Source organism: Euprymna scolopes, chromosome 26 (assembly GCF_053919585.1).
Source record: "Euprymna scolopes isolate OS-2025 chromosome 26, ASM5391958v1, whole genome shotgun sequence".
NCBI lineage: Eukaryota > Metazoa > Mollusca > Cephalopoda > Sepiida > Sepiolidae > Euprymna > Euprymna scolopes.
In genome coordinates this window covers 69,969,238-69,994,571 of record NC_136507.1, presented here as the reverse complement: position 1 = coordinate 69,994,571, position 25,334 = coordinate 69,969,238, and the positions used below count along the sequence as shown (strand labels likewise).

The 25,334-nt window shown below is 36.0% G+C and overlaps 1 protein-coding gene across 1 annotated transcript in view; it reads right to left on the bottom strand.

The window, feature by feature from the left end:
- The window catches only part of LOC145248145 (metabotropic glycine receptor-like), a 472,150-nt gene that overhangs the window by 143,031 nt on the left and 303,785 nt on the right, over positions 1 to 25,334 (bottom strand). The window contains exon 2 of the mRNA XM_080109967.1: positions 14,368 to 14,476. Within this exon, the coding sequence (XP_079966093.1) occupies positions 14,368 to 14,476 (109 nt within the window). The remainder of the gene's footprint in view (positions 1 to 14,367; positions 14,477 to 25,334) is intronic.

The following is a 25,334-nucleotide window of genomic DNA, read 5'->3' as shown; positions in this document are numbered from 1 at the left end:
ACTCAGCATACTCAATTTTACAGCTAACTCAGTTCAGACACTTATAAATCACAAACTATAATTTGTTCAAAGCTGTAATTTGCTACATAACCCATAGATATATAAATCATTTCACATGCACAATTTCAGCTATATCAAACAACTGGAAGTAAGTTGGGGGCGTTCAGTCTCTCATACACTTTAAAATTTTATTTGAGAAAATATAACATGCATTTTTTAAATATCAAACTTGTAGAGAAAATGGGAGTCATTAATCATGTGACTATTTTTAATTTACTCGTAGTTATAATTATTGCAGTCACTATATGTAATCTGGTCGTAATCCAACTTAACCTCAATATATTGAAAATTATATATATATATACGCGATGTTTGTAGGTTCAAGCCCCGGCTAGGGAAAGGTGCTAGTCTATCCGCACTGATGAACTGTGATACAACAAACAGTATTGAATTGTTATGACTATATATATATATATATATATATATATATATATATATATATATATATATATATATATATATATATCGTTAAGCAACGATGAGTCTGGCCGGTACCAGATGGATGACCACCTGAGAAGGCAAGGCGCTGACTGTACCACGCCGAATCGTAGAAATTTCCAGGTAGGTATAAGGGGCGCGTTTAATTCACTGGGGAAGATGCACCCCCGAATAAACTCGGATAGGGAATAAAGCGGTACTCTACGTAATGGGGTATTGGCAACCTGCTGCAAGATGCCTTCCTGAACCTGTATGTCAAGCACATATTTGTTGCCGCGAATGGTGACATCCGAAGTATGTGAGGCACGAAGTTGCCCCCCATGGATCACCTAAAAATACATTGTAGCTGAGGCTGGCTCAATCCTAATGAAAAAAATATACTCGCACCCAAGTTCTGCCAACGGCGATATATATATATATATATATATATATATATATATATATATATATATATATATATATATAGGAGGATCAAAGAAGTATATAATGATTCTTTAAATGGAGACATCAAGCACTCATTAAAAAAGCAAATTATATACAAACGTTAAATAATTTATCAAATGAAAACTACAGATAATGTAATGATGAATTCTGTGTTATGAAAATGCAAAACAATTTGGAAATAATATACCATTTATTGTCCATTTAACTTTGTGTAAATTGTATTCCTTTTATTGAAAACAAATTCTGTTAAAAGCTTACAGAAATAAACTTTAATTCAATATTTTTTCTACCACAAATTATACTTGAACTTTCTTTACAGACAAAGAACCTTTTTACGCACCGATAAACTTCGAACAGTTTTTCATACAACAAGAAAAAGTTTCAACGGAATTTCTCATTTATATTTTCGTCACAAGTAAATCCAGACCTTCAAAAATTGAATGTGACAAAAATTAAAATTTTCTTTGTCTAGATTACAAAAAGATGAAGTGTAGCATCAGAACAGGCGTCGATGGCATGAAATACAATTTTATATACAACTAGCGAGAGTACACGGCGTTGCCCGGGCGTGTCGAGTAAGGAAGCCTGAAAAAAAAATCTAAACAACAGTAGGCAGCCCAGGTGGAGAGAGGTGTTAAAAAGTGATAGTAGGCAGGTTCCAACCCGTAACGCGAAGGAAAAAGAGAAGGTAAAAAAAAAAACGTGACGTCTTTGCCGATGCGTCCATGGTAAAACCAGAAGTCGTGAACGACGAAATTAAGTCTAGTCAATGGAAAGGAGACGATGACTTGCAAAAATGTCGGCGGAAAAACGGACCCTCCCCCTTTGTAGAAAACTGGCGAGTTGAGAGTGAAGGAATTAATGCTTTTCGATATTTGTCGTCCGAAAGATTGAGCTTCAATATGATACCGGTTTCATCAAGTCCGGAAGTTTTTGACAGACACACAAAAATACACACACACATTTTGCCCTTTATATATATATATATATATATATATATATATATATATATATATATATATATATATATATATATATATATGAAAAGTACATTAGAATTTTTGATGTTTTTTCGTTATTAGAACGAAATTCGAAAATCGAAATATTGAAAATTGCAAGCAAAACTAGTCGTATTTATTATGTCGAGTAATGAACATATCCAAAAAATTACAGAAAAACGATACGGTAGAAAATTAATTATTAATAAAAATTGAGTTTTGCTCAAAAATAAACAGGACATTCCTAATCGTAACAAAGGAAGTAAATTATTTTCTGAAAACTTTGAACATTTTAACACATTTAGCAAAACTCAATTTTTGCCAACTGTCATTGAAAACTACTTTAAATAATACCTCCTTTTCTACCTTATCGTCATGCGAATTTCGCTCTAAGAACGAAGAAGTAGCGATGTTTTTTATTATAACAAAATAAGTCTAGTTTTATGCACACTTGTTATTATGTAAAAAAAACAAACAATAATGTCAAAGTTTAAGGAAAACAAGCAAGTAGACAGACTGGCAGTTGTGGCCAGTGCGATATATAGAATCTGGATCATTGTTTTAGATTAGAAATTTTAAAGTTCAAATGGGTCTATTGCGAGCGTAGCTGCAGGTCGTTTATTTACCTAATGTGCCACAACGAAATAGAGAGATGATTAAAACAGTGCAGAAGCACACGTTGATATTGTCGTATTGCAACGTCACAGAATCGTTCGGTTCGTGGAACACGATGATTAAGAGATCGGAGAGTCTGATTGTGGGTGGCAGAGACAACAGATCGGAGAGCCGGTCTCCAGATCTCAGAGAAGATGGACGAACAGATTTCTCGTGGAGGCGGCGAGAAGAGCCACATAAATATTGAGATCATAGAAAGATAAAGAGTTTCTCCTCACTTAAGGTAGCGAATCGGCGACGTAGGTTCCACGCGGTGACATCAATGGCTAAATAAAAACCCATTTGTCCAGAAAAAACAAAAAAAACAAACAAAAAGAAACATAGAGTCTTGCGTCTATTATTTGTGTTGAGAGAGATTTGTTTCCAGTACCAAAGAGCAAAGAAAAGGCACAGGCGACTCATGAAACGGACATGTGAATGAGATAAAAGGTACATTCGATTTTATTGTAATGAACAAACACCACATTCGGTTCAAATACCATAGACGCCTTTCTCATGTAAGAAAACCTTTATTGACCTCTGATTGTTGAAAGGTCCTGGATATGACCTTAAACTATATCCAGTGGTGAGCCCCCAACTCGCAGGGTTTGGGAGTATGGAGCCACCCTTTAATTGCCATTGCTCCCAGGTCCACTCTGATCCGGAGTGGTAGTACCTGTTAGGGTCCCAACTATAGGTTAAATAGAAATCGACTTGAAAACAACAACTATATTCTATTAAAATTTTTTTTATTCAAAATCATTGGATTCGGCATTAAATAACCTGAAAAGGGTTGATAGGCCGTAAAACAACCAACCAACCAACCAACCAAATTTGATTGTTGATTTGCCGTGATGGTGAACATGGAAGAAATTGAATAACAAGATGCGATTTGCTTTCTGAAGCGAACTAAATAAAAAAACAACCCCACGAACAATTAATAAACAATAGAAGAACAGTAAATAATTTATTAACGAGATGTGTCATGTAATTGGCCGCCACGTGGCTAGTACAGTTGTATTATGTAAGAGAATTTAACGAGTTATAAACATTATATATAATAACAGAACTAAATACAAGAAAATATTAGAGTATCTGCTTTTTTTATTTAAAGATTTTCCTACTAATTTTGTAAATTGAAGGAGACAGCTTTCGGTTTTTAGTTAGAAACGAAGTAATTAGGATCGAATATAATTATTATTAACGGAGAATGCTGGAATCGAACCCAGTATCACACGTTAAAATGAATTCATATTGTCATTTAGGTACGATTCCAGGAATGCAGTGGAATTATCCTTTGAGTTAGAAATGACTACACAACAAAGGAATCTCTTTGTGTTGCCAAGACGCATATTGGAGGCATGTGCATGGGATATATATGTTAGGGTCGTGTGTTGACGTATTAATATATACACTAGTTAAGTCAGAGTTCGAAGAGAGTGCAAGTCCGAGAGAGGCTGAGTTAGTCCGGCAGACTGACAGAGTTAGCTGAAAACTCCTTAGGAAACGAAGGGAAGGAAAATACGACACAATGTAGCAACTTAACCAGGCATCGGATTTCCCATCATCAGCTGGAAAAATAAATGTCTTCTATTTGTCATGTAAGCATTTTGTCTTCGTTTGTCATTTCAAACGCAAGGTAATGTGTTTTGTCTTTCAAGTTCATATGTATCATCACGCTGTCCTCGTCTTGTATAATAAACTTTGTATGTAAAAAACTCTTTCAAAGGTTGACTGTATCCCCCTCTTCAATAATGCATTTCTCCACTCTGCTTAAAGAACTGTTCATTAACACGTTTTCCTTGACGTCTCTCAGCCTTCTATTATAAATGTTGCCTCGTCTCCGTTTTGACCCCACCCCTCCGCAATACAGCACTAAGACAGATTGGACATCCATCTTGAATTCGACTACAAATAAAATTTTTATAGTTTTACTTTTTTTTACGTAGGCATCACCACTTCTCAAGGCCCAGAGGTCACTCGAGGATAAGGGTTAATAGTGTACAGTAGTCAATTGGACAATATAGTAATCGTTAGTAATGGAAATTCGGTTAATTTGTTAACTTAACTGAACGGATCATCAAGAACTTGTTTACGTTGGACTTGAAGACAATCAGATTGTAGTCAGCTGGAAAGCAGGAAAACGGAAGACAGTTCCACAGGCGTGCACTTCTAAGAAACAAGCTTTGCTTATGGAATCTATGTTTAGTTTTAGGCACAGATAAAGAGTGGGGGAAGTGTTTTCAGCTAGACGAGTGTTTCTTGTGAAAGTTTGGCGAGGGGGGACCATAGATTGAAGCTCAGTCGAGCACTTGCCATGAAAATAAAGATAAAGCAAAGACAAACTCGCAACGTCTCTTCTGTGAGATAGAAGTTGCAGATAAGAGAAAAGGACTCTCCTACGAAACTAGGAAGTCTATTTTGAACTCTATCAAGGCAGGATAAGTCCTTTCTGGCAGCTTCTTCCCAGATGTGGCAATAGTACTCCATCCTTGGAGTACCTGATTCTTATATAGATAGAGAATTGCATAGCAGTGAGATATCTATTCGATCGATAGAAGGACCCCACAATTTTCTTAGCGGCCTTGGCGACAGATTTGATGTACGTGTTCCATTTAAGATCAGGAGTAAAGGTCAAGCCTAGAAGCTTGTCAAAACATGAGGCCTCCCTTAGACGAGAGCTATTTATTTCAATTGATGCTAAATGGAGACCAGGGCGTTGATGATGTAAAGATAGAAGATTGGTTTTAGATGCATTAAAAGTAACCAGCCACTCCTTTCCCACTTGTACCACGTGCTCAAGATCAGAGGAGAGAGAATCGGAGAGAATTTGGTCGTTTACGGTCTTAGATGTGCTACCATAGATGGTAGTGTTATCAGCATAAATGTCTACGAATGATGTAAGGATGTGATTTGGAAGATTATTAATGTAAATCAGGAAGAGAGTTGGGCCCAGGATGGATCTGAGGGACTCCAGCATTTATACAGTGAGCTTCTGATTTTTGCCCATCAACTACTACTCTTATGAACTTATCAGAAAGAAATGATTTAATAATTGAGAAGACATTTCCAGCTATACCATAGCTTGTGAAGTAAACCTTTATGCCATACCCTATCAAAGGCCTTTTATATGTCAAGAGCAATTGCCCTTGAAAGGTTGCCTCCGTCGAGAGATTCACTAATCCTATGAGGTATAACTGTAAGCACATCTGCTGTAGAACTAGCAGAACGGAAACCATATTGCGTGTCACTAAGAAGGTTATTTTTGCGGAGATGATTGATTACTTCTCTAGTTAACACAGATTCCAGCAACTTAATCATGACGCACAGGAGACTTATTGGCCTGTACCGAGAGGGAGATGAGCGATCACCCGAATTCTTAAATATAAGGCATATAGGTGATGAGATTTTCCAGGGTGATGGGAAGCAATTCTCCTTAAGACAACGTTCAAACAGTTTTGTAAGTATGTGTGCTAGTTATGGTTGAAGTGTTTTGAATACTATAATTGGAATGCCTTCACATCTTTATACGATTTTAATCTTGAAAACGATAGGAACAAACCATCAATATTCTTCTTGTTTAAATATGAAACAATTGAAGCGGGTTTCATGGGCGTATGAAATTTACAAGCGATCCTCAGTCGCATGTTTACCACCGTTAGGGAAAATGTCGACGTAAGGTTTTTGTAGTTCTTGCAAGGAGTTTTCGACACTCTCTCATATACAGCGCCTGCTATTACTAAATGGTCATTCATTTTGTACTGAGCAGGTGCAACTTTATCAAACTTCGATTATTCAACTAAAATCGGTGTGTAAACGTGATCATGCCATTTCTATTTTTCTACAATACATACGGAGAATTAAAAAAAAAGTCCACCTTCAAGATTTTTCCGCCCTCACGCATTAAATAATTTTCAATAGTGTAGAGTTTTGTTAAAAAAGAAAAACCAAAAACTTCAAAATATGTGGCGATTAAAACAAAGGGAGATAACTCATTGTTTAATACCTGGTCAACACAACTGCTGCAACTGACTTGAAATAAAATATTATTATCGCTAATATCTATTGAATTACGCCCGAATTTTACCTATTAACGAGCATATAAACATTATATATCTTTTATGTACACATATGTAGCATATAACCCTGGAAAGTGTCTTGTTTATCTGTACACAGAATTAAAAAAAAGAGAGACAATGGAATGGCTCACTCTTTAGGAATGAAATGGCTTGGGCATCCACTGTGTTTTTTTTATGTTAAAAACAACTTATTTCTAAACACAGTGGTACTTAAACACACTTCTATTATGGATACTTTAACCATTTTGCCATTTGTATGATTCAGTTACGATCATCCAATTCAGTTATCGAATTGTCGTACATTATCAAAATTAGCATAATTTCATGACGCTACAAATATTAATGTTATATGTGCATAACAATATACAACGTATGTCTTGTATATATACGTGTCTGCATTTCTTACATGTGTCAACGTGTCAATATATATTACATGGGCTCGTGTATTATCTAGTGGTGCATATAACAGTGTATTTGATATCCAATTAATGCGTGTATACAGAGTATAGAAATATTCATTGGGTCTTGTATATATATAAATTTTTTCATGTGTGTGCGGGCGCTTTTTCACAAATACATGTAGTTAACAAACGGGAGGCATAAACTTTTACAGACAGCTTTTCTTACAATCAAACGTATAACATATGTCTGCTTGTCTCAAACCAAAAGGGACACATACCATCTTATTTGTCCAAACCATGAAAGAACGCCATTACAACGAGCTATATTTTACACGGTCTTTTGTCGAAGTTTGGACCGCCGAGTCTCTTTCAACATTTTCACTGCATCCAACAGGGTCGTCCACGCATCCGCTCGCTAACGCGTTTCTCACTAATTCATTAGCTTGATCTCTGCTCTAACTATTACGTTATCAAAACAGACCAAATCACGTGTCGTTCATGTAAGGTTTACCATTGTTTACTTAACTAACCAAATTCCAATCTACTTTAAAATTACTAAATCGATTTTGTTTATTTTATTTGTGAATTAAATTCCTTACTAAAACGTTCCAAACTGTAAATCCACATTTTCTAAAATCTAATTGTTTCATCTTTTTTTTTTTTAAATAATAATCATGCAGATTACTCGGCGTTGCCTCGGCATGCTAATATAATACTACATTAAGATTATATAAAAAGCCCGAAAAACTTGCCTATTTAATAATTAGATAAGAAGAAAAGGTTGATAATGATTAAAATATAAGTTTGACGTATATTGACTCTCAGGTAGTATGTCGCTACATCCTGTCGTGTAGGTAGTCAATATACGTCAAACTAGATCACGGAAGTTAAGCAACGTTGAGCCTGGTCAGTACCAGATGGGGAATATCAGATGGGGAATACCAGATCGGTGACCGATTTGGGAATACTAGGCGCTGTATGTAGGAGGGCATGGACACTTCCCTGCAAGAATTGCCAAAACCTTACGTCGTCATCTTCCCTAACGGGGATATACATGTGACTGGGGACCGCTTGTGAATTTCATACTCCCATGAAACTTCCTCCTTCAGAGGAAGCCGGTTAAACTCGCTTTAGGTTTAGTACCGCAGTTTCATTTTTATTTCAAACTAAGATAGCGAACTGGACCATCCCCGTGATCCCTCTAAAAATTAAACAAGTAAGTTTTTCCAAATCTATTTTTTTTTATGAATTTAAAAGCTGTTGCTGCATTGAGTGAGTGTACCGTAAAACACATATATACCCGTGTATCGTGCGTAGATGATTTTCCGCATAAAATTTGTTGGAAAACAACGCCTAATTAGGTAAAATACACACCCTAAACATTTCAGAATTACCAAGTGGAAGTAATTGGTTACGGTGGTTTTCATATTAGTTGTATGTGATTAAAACAATCAAGTGTTAACTATTCTACACCTGCCGTGATGGATTGTTAACCATACTTCGCTTCTACGTAACAGTTTCTGGGGTTGAATTCGACAAACTGCTGTACAAAATTCACTATTCAAAATTCGGCACTGCTGCCAAAAACTCGCTACTCTAAGATTCGATGCCCTGCTGGCAAAACTCTTAACTCGAAAACACGACGCACTGCTGAAAAATTCGCTAACCCAACATCCAAATCCAAAATCGACCCAGTCTCTGAAAAATCAGTCCATTTAAACTAAACCGAAAGCATCTTCTTTGCATATTAGGAAACAATATCGCAAGCATATTGTGGCACTATATCTGAGTGCCACGGTGGTTGCTTACGCACCTCCTCCTGCATGGCCAGGTGGTGGTTTGGTCGAAGGCGGAAGGATGCACAGTAATGCAACCCCAGTATTCCCTTTCCTCTATTGACCTCTTTCTGTTCGGACCGTCATGAGATGAGCACGTATTTTCTGTCCCTCTGTAAATGAGAGGAGGGGGAGCACCCCTCCCCTCCTATCATCATAAGTTAGGTTAGTTAGTTTAATTTTGAAGGTTATCACTTGTAAATTGTCTTTGTGTATATAGTGTATACATTTTGTAGAATAAATAGTTAATTGTATTCCTCATATATGGCGATTGTTGTGTGTTGTGTGTTTTTGGGTCTGCCTTAAATGTCTGCATTAAAAAAAAAAACGAAGCGGTCCTGAAGACGACGAAAGAAGATTCTAACCAGAATGCCACCAGGGTGAAGATGCCATCTTAAGAGAATGAAGGGGCCACACACCCATATCAACATCTCAGGTATGTTTTTCTTCTTGATATTGAAACCATATTGACTAGTCCATCGTCACATCATCATGAGAAAGTTTCTAAGACATTTAGTGTAACACGTGAGGCCGGTCACACGCCAGTGACCGGCCTCACGTGTTATAATATAAAAAGAAAAGGCGGCCATTTTTCCTTTTTTTGTTTATGCCCTTTGACTGACGGAGACCCTACAGGTACAGGTCTGTACTTATTTCTAAGGCGTTTAATCAGAGAAGAATAACTTATTTTGCCTTTGGTAGTAGTTCAGACTACATTGTATTTACCATGATATCACTTAGTTATGCCTGTACGCAATTTTACTATGTATACATTTTAATATTTTCTTAGGATGTATGAGACTAGATGTGAGGTTATGTGCCTTAATGTAGAAAGTATGACTGCGGATATAGGGGGGTATGTGTGTTAGTGTTGTAGACCCGTGCTAAGGGTCACAAATGAAAGAAACCACAAGTAGTGTAAAGTGTATAAAATATAATATGTATTTATCATAAAGAATGCAGGAGCCACTAAAGTGATACGAGAGAAACGTGTTCGTAGCATGCGGATAAACATGGTATGAATGTCTCCCTTTAGTCTTTGAAACCAGTGGTATTTATAGGACTGGTTGATTCCGCTTAGTTCTCAAATAGGAGTGATTTCTGCCCCGCAACAGTTAGTAACGTGGATAGCACATAATCCTCACAATTTATTCATTACGGTATACTTTATAATCTCCAAGAGGGGGGGGGACAAAGAAAAAGAGACAGTTTTCCGCCAACTTATTCTTTCTTTCTTTACTATTTATAGGACTTTAATTTTTAAAATAATTTACTCATAAAGATTGCTAAATATCCTCGTCTACAATGTCCAAGTGTTATTTAAAAAGATTAACAACATTTTGTCAACTTATAACGAACTACTATAAATCGGCTTTGTTTTAAAAGAAATGTCAATCTTACTTGTCTCACCATTTTCTATCCATTAATGTGAAACCATTTGAGAGAAAAAAGAAGAGTTATTATGGCAATGCGAAACAATTTCTTTGAGTAAATAATGTGAAATTTAAAAAAAAGAAATAGAAATCGATAATTGTATAGGTATCGGAAATAAATATTGGAATCCTTGGAATTGAAGATTAGAAAGTAGAGTTTAACGATTATATCTCATATCAGTTCGGAGGCTATCCTGATACTCAGTAGTCTTATATGCGAATCTGTCGTTGTACCTTCGACTTAATTTATTGGAAGAGGAGATAGATATAGTGTGGAACGATAAAACTGCCGCTATAGAAAAGACGATCTGATTCCATTTATGTATGATGAAAAGCGGTTTTCTTTTTTTGTTGCAGACCAGCTACTAGTTGGCCAGTTGTGTACAAATCATATGGAGAGTAGATAATGCACTGTGGATGTGTTATCGGTAGCTGCAGTAACTCTCGCTTCTCCTTATTTATCCCTCAGTCCTCATTTCCAATGAGTGATTTTTCTGACGAAGAGTGAAGAAAAAGCTGCTTTCCAAGTCGGAAGTACTTCGTGAACATTAGCCTGAAATGTGAGAAATTTTCTGTCTCTATGTCTATCCTTGTGGCCATGTCACTAGTAAGGATGCTGGAGGTAAACGTTTCATCTGGGCTGACGTTACCCGCATGATAGTCAGGGACCCGAACCTTGGATTAACCACTAAGGAGGCTGTCCTATCAACAGGTGCAAAGTACTGCGGCGGTTGTATTGCTATTTGGTGAATGGATTCTGGACCATGTAGTAGTTTCTGGTGGGGCCTCTTGATGCCATACTAGTGGGTAATTGTTACGGCTTTACCTTATCATGTGCTACAAAAAATTCCTGTCTTATTGTCTCTTACTTTCCCTCTCTATCCTGCTCTAACCTAGTCTGTCGGCCTGTTCCACAAATCCCAAAACCTCAACATGAAATATCTCCAGAAAAAATACACGAATAAACCTAGAACCCCGCCCACCAACGTAGACCCCTACTACCATGTCTCCTTCTCCAACAACAGGAGTCTACATTCCAACTTCCAGAGGTTGAAACCAAATTGCAGGAGACGAAACCGGCATATTTCCAGAGAAGACCCTAACACCGCATTCATATTTGCTCTCTATCGCCTCCACAACAGTGGAGTTACTATCTTTAAGAGTATATCTGAGAAAATTGACCAAATCCTATCTGCTCATCCTTCGGCTAACATTCATACCTGTGGCGACTTCAATGTCCACAAACAGCACTTTCCTGAATAGAAGCGTGCTTTCTATCCCAACCATCATCAATGGATCTGAGATCATCTCATCAGCATCACACAAGGCCAAACTATTTGCCAAGAACTTTGCAGCTAATTCTACCCTATGCGATGAAGGCCATCAACTTCCCGTATAACAGACAACATGCTATGCAACTTACAAATATCTGGCCCTGACGGCATTCTGATTATAGTGCTGAAAAAGCTTCAACCAGAACTTGTCCCCATACTTACAAAACTGTTAAAGCGTTGTCTTAAGGAGAAGAGCTTCCCAACACCCTGGAAAACCTCATCAGTATGTCCTGTATTTAAGAATTCAGTTGATAGGTCATCTGCCTCTCAGTACAGACCAATAAGTCTCCTGTGTTTCATGAGTAAGTTGCTGGAATCCATATTAAATAAAGAAGTAGTCAACAGCCTCAGCAGAAATAACCTTCTTAGTGACATGCAATATGGTTTCCGTTCTGCTAGATCTATATCAGATGTGCTAACGGTTATATCTCATAGGATTAGTAAATCTCTCGGCAAAAGCTTACTTTCTAGGGCAATTGCTCTTGACATATCCAAGGCCTTCGATAAGGTATGGCATAAGGGCCTACTTCACAAGATTTCCAGGTACGGAATAACTGGAAACGTTTTCTCAATTATTAAATCATTTCTCTCTGATAGGTTCATAAGAGTAGTTATTGATGACCAGAAATCAGAAGCTCACATCCTGGGCCCAACTCTCTTCCTGATCTACATAAATGATCTCCCAAAACACATACTTAGATCATTCGTTGACATCTATGCTGATGACACGGCCATCTATAGCAACACATCAAAGGCCGTAAATGACAGAGTTCTCTCTGATTCTCTCTCCTCTGATCTTGAGCGCGTGGTACAATGGGGTAAGAGGTAGCTGGTTACTTTTAATGCATATAAAACCAAGCTCCTATCTTTACATCATCAACGCCCTGATCCCCATTTAGCATCAATTGAAATAAATAGCTCTCGTCTAGGGGAGGCTCCATGTTTTGACAAGCTTCTGGGATTGACCTTTACTCCTGATCTTAAATGGAACACGTACATCAAGTCTGTTGCCAAGGTTGCTGGAAAAATGGTGGGATCCTTCTACCGCTCCAGTACATATCTCACTACTGATGCAATTCTCTATCTATATAAAAGCCAATTACGTCCAAGGATGGAGTACTGCTGCCACATCTGGGCAGGAGCTGCTAAAACAGCCTATCCTGCCTTGACAGAGTACAAAATAGACTTCGTAGCTTAGTGGGGGATGCCCTTTTCTCGTCCCTGCAACCTCTCTCCCAAATAAGAGACGTTGAGAGCCTATCTTTGTTTCATCGTTATTGCCATGGCAAGTGTTTGTCTGAGCTCCAATCTCTGGTTTCCCCCTCGCCAATCTTTCACGAAAAACACCACTGTTAACAATTTTCCCCACTCTTTATCTGTGCCTAAATCAAAACGTAGATTCCATGAACAAAGCTTCAACAAAGTGCACGCCCGTGGAACGCTCTTTCGTTTGCCTGTTTCCCACCTGACTACAACTTGGATGTCTTCAAGTCCAACATGAACAAATTCCTGATAAACCGCCTCCTTAAGTAAGACACTTTATCAAATCCCCATTACTTACGATTACTACGATATTATCCCATTGATTACTGTACATGCCATAACCCTTATCCCTGAGTGGCTTCCGGGCCTTAATAACTGGTAACTACCATGTAACAAAGTCACAAGAGCGATAGGAACCTTCTATCATGTCTTAAAGTGACACAATGTTCAACGAGCGAGATCGGAGATGCGCCACTGTACAACTCATGTTCTCTACCGATCCAAGTTATGACAACAGGAACATTGCCAGTGCCCTCAAAATGCATCGCTGGATTGCCATTAGTTACAGGGACGTGTCCAGGATGATTAAAATAAATTTTCTGACCACTGTTATGGTCTTTGATGTTGTTTCAAGTGTGGCCCACATCATGTCACCTCACATCTATGAAGTCGGCTTGAAAGTTAACACCAAAATGTACCTGGATGTGCTGAAAGAGTGTGGTAATCCTCTGATGCCATCAGGTGACCGCTGGCAAACCGTGGGTGTGGCAGCAGGACTCAGCGCCAGCCCACAAGTCCAAAGAGACCCAGGTTTGGCTTCAGAAGGAATGCTACGACTTTATACCATTCTATTACTGGCCTCCCGCCTCCCCTTCCTGAACCCACTGGATAACTTTGTTTGGTCATAAGTCGAGAACATCACCAACATAACCTCCCACAACCTCAACGCCAGCCTTATTGCCGTCATCCGCAGAGTATTCGCCGAGCTCCTGCCGGCGCTTGTGGAAAAAGCATGTTCCCAGTTCCAGACCAGAAGCAGTGTATGAGGCTGAAGGCGGCTACATTGAATAGATGTCAGCTCTACTACATAATCAAGTTACCTGAATTGACTTTTTTTTTCAATAAAAGTTTGTAGTGTTGTCTTCTTTCGGATGATACTTTTATTGTTCCATTCTGTATATGTAAATCTATCGTTGACCATTCGACTTTGTTTATTGGAAGCAGAAATAGATATATGTATACAGATAGATACATAGATAGGAAAAGAGAGAGAAAGAAAGAGAGAGAGAGAGAGAGAGAGAGAGAGAGAGAGAGAGAGAGAGGGACTGAGATAGGGGACAGAGACCGCGGGAAAAACAGAGGGGGAGTGATGGTAAAGGGATGGGTAAAAAAAAGGTAAGAGCACTAAAAAAGCAAATTTTCGTTTACCTCCGTGGTTTCTAGACGGCATTTGTGTGAATTGGAAAAGAGAGTTCCATCTCTTGCACACTGGTTGATCTCTACTTTGTTCAGGTCAATGTCCACTACTACGATTCCGCTGAAATGGAAAAAAAAAGAAAAAATATATTATGAAATTTGAAGATGCATAGATCATTGTATAACGATTAGATCACTGTGACTGACGTAAAAAAAAAAAAAAAAACATTTAAAAATAAAATGCTTAAATTTAACGTTATTTTTCGCGGTTAATGGTAGCTGATTGGATACGGTCTTTGCTATTCGAGCCAGAGTTTGCTTGTGTTGCCGGGTTCGAATCTATCGACTGGTGTTAATTGTGACACCCTGCACTGAAGATTCCCGAAAGGATGAAACACTAGTGTCTGTAGGTATTTAATTAATATAGTAAATAATTATGACAGCCCATTTAAGAAACCCGTCTCTTATCGTTGAGCACTTTCAGTTGAATTAAGTCGGTCAATTTAGCTCTTATGCATAGATCATCGTATAACGATTAGATCACTGTCTGTCTGACGTAAAAAAAAAACATTTAAAAATAAAATATTTAAATTCAACGTTATTTCACGCGGTTAATGGTAGCCGATTGGATAAGGTCTTTGCTAATCGAGCCAGAGATGGCTTGTGTTTCCGGGTTCGAATCTATCGACTGATGGTAATCGTGACACCCTGCACTGAAGATTTCCGATGTAGGTATTTAAATATTATAGTATATATATATATATATATATATATATATATATATATATATATATAGAGAGAGAGAGAGAGAGAGATATCCATAGTTATCATGAGCGCTTTTTATTCGACTGCGAATCATCTTCAGGTGTTGATGAGGTGAAAGTGCGTTAATAATTTCTTTGAAAGTATCTTTAATATATACCGATAGAAATAAAAAGGTAAAAGAGTTCCAAGTTCAATGATTACCCTGTGCGCTTTGAAAAACGGTAAAAATTTATAAATTTAGAATGAAACATACAAAGATACGTAAATAATCAGGGAATAGTACTTTCGGCTTGACCGATTCCGCTCAGCCGATTCAACAGCGTCGCCGATTCGGCGGAAGGACAATTCAGTGTCGACCATGCAGGTCAGCCTTTTTATAAAGATTTTATAACTTTTTATTAAAAAAAAAAGAAGAAAAACATTCACTTTGAACTGTTTAAAAAAAAATCATGTTTTTTTTTCAAAACTCTTTTCAGTTAATTATTTTCTAATTAATTGTTTAAAGATTAAAAACTTAAAAAATATTTTCAAGTTGTTTTTTAAATAAAGAAAACATGAAAATATGATCTCGTTGATGACGACTGAGTTTAGTTGTTTTTGTGTTATGTCTTAAATAAACACGGTTCGAAGTTTTTTTTTTTTTTTTCAAAATTCTGTTTGGTTACAATCACGCCCGGACTGTCAATCGACGTTTACAGTACGAACTAGGAATGCATCATCCTACCATCTGTAAATTTATAGATGTTTTTAAAAAAGTTCAGAAGGAATATGATGCATTTCTCGAAAAGTTAATGGTGGATATCCCCCTCCACAAAACTAAAAAAATAATTAATTTTAATAAGTCTAAAAAGCATTATTTCCAGTTTAAGTTTAAAAAAAAAACAAAAAAAAAAAAACTGCAAAACTCCAGCTGAAATTCTTTTAAAATTGACTGAAAAATAAATTTTATTCCTTTTATTAATTCATAAATATTTTTCCATGGTTAAAAAAACAAAAAACATTTATAGCTTAGAAATGTTAAAAATTGTTAAGTTTTCTTTGAAATCTATGAATATTTTAATTAAGGGGAAAAAAGAAATTTTTTAAATAAAGTATTTATAATAAATTAATGCAAATATGTTTTAGAAAATATTATATTGTATGAGTCCTTTCTTTTTTTATTTTAAACAATTAATCGAGTTTTAAAGTATTTAAAATTTATTTTTTTAATTCGAACAGTTTTTCTTATAATAATTGGTATTTCATTTTATTCAAAGAAAACGATTCATATGCGGAATTAATTTTTAAAATATAAACAAAACTTTGACTACAGTAACGGAGCATTAAGTTGATGCCTAATCGACCCCCCACCGGATAATCAAGCCAGAACGGCCACGCAGAAATGGACCTGTGGAAATTCCACAGGGGGCTCATTCATATGTAATATATTGATGTTTGCATTCTGTAGATGTTCAGTGTAAATGGAGACGCTCTGATATTATTGTACCTTTTTTGTTGAAACTGCAAAAGTATTTATCTAAGTTAGCACGAACGCCCGGCAAATCCCGGTCGTAAACTACGCTTAAATATTATATTTTAATTCTTGCAGATTTCGTATATATTATTATAGAGTTAATGTTCTATCGATTTTTATATATTGTAAAGTTGCGATTTCAAAAATCATATCCATATGACTTGGGTGCATTAGCTTGAATCGAAACAGAAATAAAAACCTCTGAAAATAATATATATATATATATATATATATATATATATATATATTGTTTTTGTTAGCGATACTTATTGAATGAATTAAATTATTTATATGAAAGTGAATTTTTACCTAAATGCGAGTTGGGAATAATTTTCTCTTTGACCAGTTTGGTACTCCCAAATGGGGAGCGGCATATGTATTATTTTTAAAATATAATTATCCACTGACACCAAAATATTGAAATGCATACATTTCGAAAAAAAAAATAGAAGAGCAAATCTAATAACCAAAAGGCAGCAAAGGGCCCTTCGAGCCTTCTAATGAACCGCCCCCTTAAGTAAACACTTCATCAAATCTCCACACTAACGTAATGTGCTTGCAATAACCCTTATCCCTGAGTGGCTTCCGGGCCTTGATAAGTGATGATCACTGTGTAAAAAAAAAACAAAAAAAAAAAACAATCGCAACCATCCCCCATAATACAATGTGACCAATTCCTCCGACTATTCAGAGCTCAAACTGTTTTTTCAGCCACTCTGATGAGTCGTAGACGACAAAATACGCGTCAGTGGATAATTATATTTTAAAAATAATACATAAATTTGCGGGGTTTATTAGTTGAATGAATCATATAATTTATCTTTACAACTATTTTTTCTTTGAACTGAGGGGTAAACAACTCAAATATGTGGTAAAGACGTAATGTTACTGGTTTGTTGGTTGTGAACGAAACAGATCTGTAATATGAACCTTGGGAAAATAGTGGTCATTGTCGGCATGCATTCGTGTCCGAATATCATAGTTCCAAAGTCCAAAACAGAAAAGAAGCAGAAGAGAAAGCTTTATGAGTTTCGTAAGAATTTTAGTCATTATCGGGACGGTGAGTCCTTTTGTGGCTGGAAAAAAACAGTTTAGGATCTGAATAGTCAGGGGAATTGGTCACAGGTATTATGGGGGTTGCGGTTGGTTGGCTCTAAGGGCCCTTTGTTGCCTTTTGGTTATTAGATTTGCTCTTCTATTTCTTCTCGAAATGTATGCATTTCAATGTGGTAATTATAGAGGGGTTTCGCTACTATAAATAGCAGGGAAGATTCTGGCTCGTAGACTTTTGAACCGACTACAGAACGTAGCCGAATATATCCTGCTTGGATCACAGTGGTTTCCGCTCATCTAGAGGTACCATTAACATGCTTTTCTGTGTCTACCAAATACAGGAAAAAATCAAAGGAATAGCAAAAACCTATATTCCTAATATTCTACGACCTTGAGAAAGCGTATGGCAGTGTTCTAAGAACAGCAATGTGGTCAGTCCTAGATCGATTTGGAGCCTCAGAAATATTTGTGGACATGATCAAAGCCCTGCATAACGGGGTATCAGCTAAAGTGATCCACCAAAGCAACCTATCAGAGCTCTTCTCGATCACTTATGGGCTTAAACAGGGCTGTGTGCTGGCACTAACAATATTCTTCCGCGGCCATGATATTCGAAATTCCTCCAAACAATCTGAGGATAGATATCAAGTTCAGGTTTGATGGAGGAATTTTCAAACTGGCTAAATTAAAATCAAAACGAATGACCAACACCATCAAAGTGACGGAACTGCAATATGCAGATGTCAATACTGCCGTAGCCCAATCCTCAGATGAACTCCAGCAGTCTGTACTCGGGCTTTAGCCTAACAGTTAAAAAGACTAAAATCAAAATACTGGCCCAACCACCGCCACTTGTGCCAGACTTCACCATGGATGGCACTACCATAGAGTTCGTCAAGCACCGCCCAGACCTGGGCAGCATATTTTCCACTCAAGCTAACTGCCCGAAAGAAATCAAAAACCAACTACAGGCAGGCCGAAACGACAACGCCAAAACGACAACGGCCACGCTGAAACGTACCAAACCCAAATAATTAATATAGCTAAAAAAAAAAAAAAAAAATGGAAACCTTTTTAGGCGAAGAAATTAAGTGAATGAATCATGTAAATTATTTTTGCAACTGTTTTTTTTTTCTTTGACTTAGTATGTTGTTTGATGAGTAAACAGCTCAAATATATGGTGACGACATAATGTTACTGGTTTGGTTGGTTGGTTGGTTGTTTTTCTTTTACGGCATATCAACCCTTTTCAGGTTATTTAATGCCGGATTTGGTTATTTTGTGGAACGATTTTTAATGGAGTATATATATATATTTTTTTAAAGTCGGATTCTATTTAACCCATAGTTGGGACCCTAACAGGTACTATCACTCCGGGTCAGAGTGGACCTGGGAGCAATGGCAATTAAAGGATGGCTCCACACTCCAAGACCCGCAAGGTGGGGCCTCACCATCGGATATAGTTTTAGGTCATATCCAGGATCGTTACTGGTTTGTTTGTTGTGAACGAAACAGATCTGTAATATGAACCCCAGGAAAATGATAAATAAATTATAAACAGAAAAAACTTGTCTTTGGAATTCAGCGAATTATATATATATATATATATATATATATATATATATATATATATATATATATATATATATATATATATCACTATTGTTATTTCTAATACCTACAGACACTAGTGTTTTAACCTTTTGAGAATCACCAGTGAAGAGAGTTGCTATTATAACCGGTCGGGAGATTCGAATCTGGCTGAGCTATCTCTGACTCCATTAGCAAGGAACAAACCACACGGCCAATGTTAACATGTACAAATGCAGTTGTAGATTAACATTTATATATAAATGTCTGGACGGCTAAAGTGATTCTATGATTATACCTATTTACTATGCCTCCCCACGGGACAGAGTTAGACACCAAGGTCGTTTTTTAACGTGGAGAAAAGGTACAAAAATAAAAATTGTCTCAGTCGTGAAGGATTTCTCCTCCACCGAAAGAGAACAAGAAAATGAAGTGCAGCATCTGAAGAACAGATGGTATTTATTTGCTCCCCCACCGAGCAAATTAGGCACAAGGCCGATTTTTAATGTGAGGAGTGAAGGGAGGGGGAAGGGAAAAAGGGGACCAGCTCCCGAGAGGTGGGAAATGGGAGCTGGTTAAAGGTCAGGCATGTGGGGTTGCCCCCACATCTGGTCTTTGCTAGTCATAGCTAGTCATAGCTTGCAGCATCTGAAGAACAGATACTACACTTTATCTTGACCCAAAAGGCCAAGGAACATCATGATCTGCGCATGCGAGCTTAATTGATTGACTTTAATTTCAACTTTTAAGTGCGCAACAATAAGAATCGGGTTCTTAAAGAGACTTACATAATTATTACTATAATTAATTTTAATACCTATAGACTCTGGCGCCGGAACGTGTTGAAAAGAAGTGAGATTTAAAATATTTCAAAATTTATGACAAAAATGTCTGAATTTTATGAACATATAAATCTCCGGCTTTTTATTAAAAAACAAAAAAAAAAACAAAAAACAAAAAAAAGCTACCTTACTACCTTACTTCAGACATTGTTTACAAAAAAAGATCCATTCTTTATTCTACGATGCATGCAAGAAATAAAAAAATCCATTTTCGAGATCTTTCCACCTTAATGAGTTTAATATTTTCAATAGTGTTATGTTTTTTATAAAAAAAAATGCTTAAAAACACGAAACATATATTCGTTGAGTTAGTTCACATCTAAAGTTACAATTATACAGTTTTTTTCTTTATTTTCTAACTCTTTTTCTTCTGGTTCCTCTTTCTCTATCGTCCGTGTCTCCTTTCTTTTTTCTTCTCTTTTCCTGTTTTCTATACTTGAACATAAGAACATTACAGATTGATACAAACATATTATGCGACCATAATTAGTTACTCTACATAACAGGCTGTCCGTCTGTCTGTCTCCATATTTTCAAACTCTATCTCCTCTGAAACTAAAAGTCGCAGAGCAGCACTGGGGGCCTCAAATGATTGGATTTTTATATACCGTTCTTTTATGGGTCTTTAGCCGGTTTAAATAGTCTTTAGCCGGTTTAAATAGTTTTTAAGGGGTTAAAATAGTTTTTAAGGGGTAAAAAACGGATCAAAATTGAAAAAAAAATCGTTATAAATTTTGTACATTCATCTAAATTTATTTTTAATCAGTTCATATGCGTATCACGTTGGTACAGTGGTAACGTCGCCAGCTTTGAATGCTGCAGTTTTGCTTTCGGTTTCGATTCTAGTTGATGGCACACAAATATTCTTTTTACTTTGTAAATCACGACTCTTTAATAATATATACGAAATCTGAGCAAATTAAAATATCATATTTAAGCGTATTTTATGACCGGGCAAATCCGGGCGTTCCTCCGCTAATCTTCTATTTTCTATATAAATAAACAAACAAAACTACATATACGCACATACATATGCATTCACACATACACACACACACACACGCACACGCACACATATATGTTTTCTTTCGTATGACCCATTATGTACCCATCTATTCTAAAGCATAAACACCCTGATCGATTCCCATAGCATTAGTATATATATATATATATATATATATATATATATATATATATATATATATATATATATATGTGTGTGTGTGCGTGTGTGTGTGTGTGTGTGTGTGTGTACACTTACATGAATATACGCATGCACGTACATACAAGCTTGTCCCACAGGCCCAAATTCCTTATATATCAAGTTTTAAGTCCGTAGACCAAAAATTGACAGAGTAGTTTGGTAGAGACCGTTCCGCACACACAAGGCCATTTACACACACACACACACACACACACACACACACACACACGCGCGCACACATACACACATACACGCACAAACATATGTATATATGAAATCGGTGAAACTGTATAATTGTAACTTTAGATGTGAAACAACCCAATGAATATATGTTTCGTGTTTTTCGTGTTAATTATATATATATATATATATATATATATATATATATATATATATATATATATATATATATATATATATAGACGTTGCCTGGGATTGAATGATTAAATCGGTGAAAAGGCCTATTTTTCAAATTGTTAGCTAGAATCGGTGAAATCGTACATTTTTCAAATTGCCTGCTCGGAGTGGTGTACAGGAAAGAAGCTACAACCCCCCCCCCACTAAATTAGTCCACAACACATTGTAGCCTACATTCCACCATACAGAACCTACTATTGATTTCATAAAATTACTTTTATATAATTGCTTGAATTAAAGGTCAAAATGCTAAAGTCAAGTATCATGATTCAGTTTTGCTTCAAACAGAGACATTCATTTTAAACGCGCCCAGTCTTATCAAAGAACCCACTGTTCATTTTAGAAAATTATGTTTACATATTAGTTTGAACTAAAATGCAAAAGATAATCATCATGGTTCACTTGTGCTCTTAACAGAAACATATATTTCGAATGCGCACTAGACTTATCAAATAACCTGCTGTTGGTTTTATACGCCGGGTCTTTCTACTTGTGCGATGATGATAAAAAGCGACGATAAAACTTTTCAAATGCACTTGTGATGTTAGGTTGTATAAGGATGTAAACTTGATCAAAATCGGACTTCCTTCTTTAATCAAATTTTCTTGATTATCGATTTTCGATACTTATCGGAGGCATTTCGTTACAAAACCATCCACAAGAACACTTCCAGACCCATAAAATACATTTGCGTGAAATAAAAAATGGGTCCAGCTGTTTCGAAGCTCATAGGGAACGAACTCACATACATACAGACTTTTGCCTTTATATATAAATAGAGATATAGATTTCTGTATTTAAAAGCAATCAATAACAAATATTCAAAAACAATCAGTAATAAAAATTCCATGTTTTTAGCCTGACGATTCTCCACGGATAAAACACGGACGCCTCCATCTAGCTTAATTGTCATAAATAAATTTTATACTTTATATATATATATATATATATATATATATATATATATATATATATATATATATATATATATATATATCAGAAATGGTAATTAATAAAAACTGAAAAAAGTGCTAAATACTGTTGTAGAGCAAATATGCGTTTTATTTTTTATTACCGTATTTTTCTGTTAAGTTACATTATTGTTTCAGCTACCCGGCCGTTTTCTGGGCCGTCTGTAGCATCCTCAGACTTTTACCGAACATTTCTGTAAAAGTCGGAGGATGCTACGGACGGCCGAAAAAACGGCCGGGTAGCTGAAACAATAATGTAACTTAAAAGAAAGATACGGTAATAAAAATAATATATATATATATATATATATATATATATATATATATATATATATATATATATATATATATATATATATATATATGAAATGAATTATGCCTGGGTGTGTGACTGGGTGTGTAAGTTTGTTCACTATGTATTCCGAAACGGCTTGTCGTTTTTTTTTTTTTAATTTCACAGAAATGTACTTCCCGTATTCGAGAATGATCTTAGTTAAGTTTTATATCGAAATGTTTCCGATAAATATCGAAAATCGATAATAAAACTCCGATTAAAGCAGGAACTCTTCGATTTTGACCAAAGTTTACAATCTCATGCAGCTAAACATCACAAGCGCATTTCAGAAGTTTTATCGCCGCACAAGCAGAACTGCCCAACGCATAAATTCAACAGTAGGTTATTTGATAAGACAAGGGCTTTCAAAATCGATGTTTATGTTTAGAGAACAATTGAACCATGCTACTTGACTCTTGCATTTTAAACTTTAATTCAAGCCAAGATATGAAAATAATTTTCGAAAATGAACACTCGTTTCTCTACCATGCAATGTAGACCATAATTGTTTGTGGACTAAATCACTGATGCAAGGCATGTGAAGCTTTCTCCTGGTGCACTGCGGTGGGTCCCTAACTAGAGCAGGCAATCAATCGATTTAGTTGAAAAATGTGTGATTTCACCAATATCAATGGCAATAAAAAAAGTGTTGACCTTAATAGGCTGTTTCTTTTTTGTTTTCCTCATTAATCCGATGAGCTCAAGTTTTTTTTTTATTCAACTTCAAACTCACTCATATATCAATTGCCCCACTTAACCGTGTAGAGCTTTTTTCTATCTTGATAGGTTTATTTGCTAACATGGTTTTGTACTTTTACCAATTTTTATTTATTACTTAAATTGAAACAAAAATATACACGCAATGTTTTATTTTATTATAATATGATGTATTATAATGTATGTATATTATAATGTATTGTAACGTATTATGATGTATGTATCTTATAATGTATAGAAAATAACACACACATATACATGTTTTCTTTTATATATATTTCACAGTTTGTGTGTACCAATCCTTTTTGTTTAGAATCTCAATATTTGTTGAATATGACAACAGAGCATACATAAAGGAATAAAAATAAGGCTAAATTCCAAGTTCAACGACTACTTAAATAAATACACAATGCTGGGTGGTAATTGTCTGTATTTTTTAGGTGTTTTCATTGATTGAGATTGTCGGACTGACTTCCTCATCTTGGTTGTTATTGTCACAACGTTTCGGCCGTTTTGCCCTCCGGCCTTCGTCAGGTGTTTTGTATCGAACTGGGGAACCGTTTGTTAGGAGTCTCGAACCCAACCCTTTATTATTATTACGGGGCACCGTGTTCGGACTCCAGCTAGGCTTTGGGACATAGTTGCTGATTCTCTGTTTTGAATGTTACTTTTTCACTGCCTTCATTCAGGATTGAACTCAGCATCTTTGGATAACTGTAAACTTTGATACAACGTCTAGGATCACTCGGCCATATGTCACTAGGACCATCAGCAACTATTTCCCAAAGCCTAGCTGGAGTCCGAACACGACAATCTCAATCAATGCTGGGTGGTTTATGTATTTTTTTCCAACATTATATTGTCATACCTATTTCTTTCTAAGCAAAACATTTCTATTTTTCTTATGAGTATACGCATGAAAAGATTCGATATTAGCATAATAATAATTGATTCTGCCTGCGTAACAAAACAGATCTGTAAAAAATTAACTGAATGTTTGATATGCAGTAAGAAAAATAAATACTTGTACATTGGAATATATATATATATATATATATATATATATATATATATATATATATATATATATATATATATATATATATATATATATATATAACCTTCAGAATGTGAGAGAATATATAATTATTTCCAGTCAGACAACGTCGCAACTCACAAGAGCCATGGCAGTCAACAAGCTGGAAGTCCAAAACACAAGTTTCACCGTCATTTGGACTCATCAGTTAGAGACATCCTCAGAATTCGCAACACGAGCCTCTTGCATGCGAGTTCGGATGTGTCTAACTGATGAGCCCAAATGAGGGCGAAACTCGAGTCTTCCGGTTTGTTGCCTGTCATTGCTCTTGTAAGCTGCGACGTTGTCTGGCTGTGGAAATAATTTTATATATATATATATATATATATATATATATATATATATATATAGAGAGAGAGAGAGAGAGAGAGAGAGAGAAGAGAGAGAGTATATTAAAAAAAAGGTCAAATTAACTTGCACTTCGAATGACGAATGAGAAATCTTTGAATACAAATGAATGTAATTGAAAAATTATGT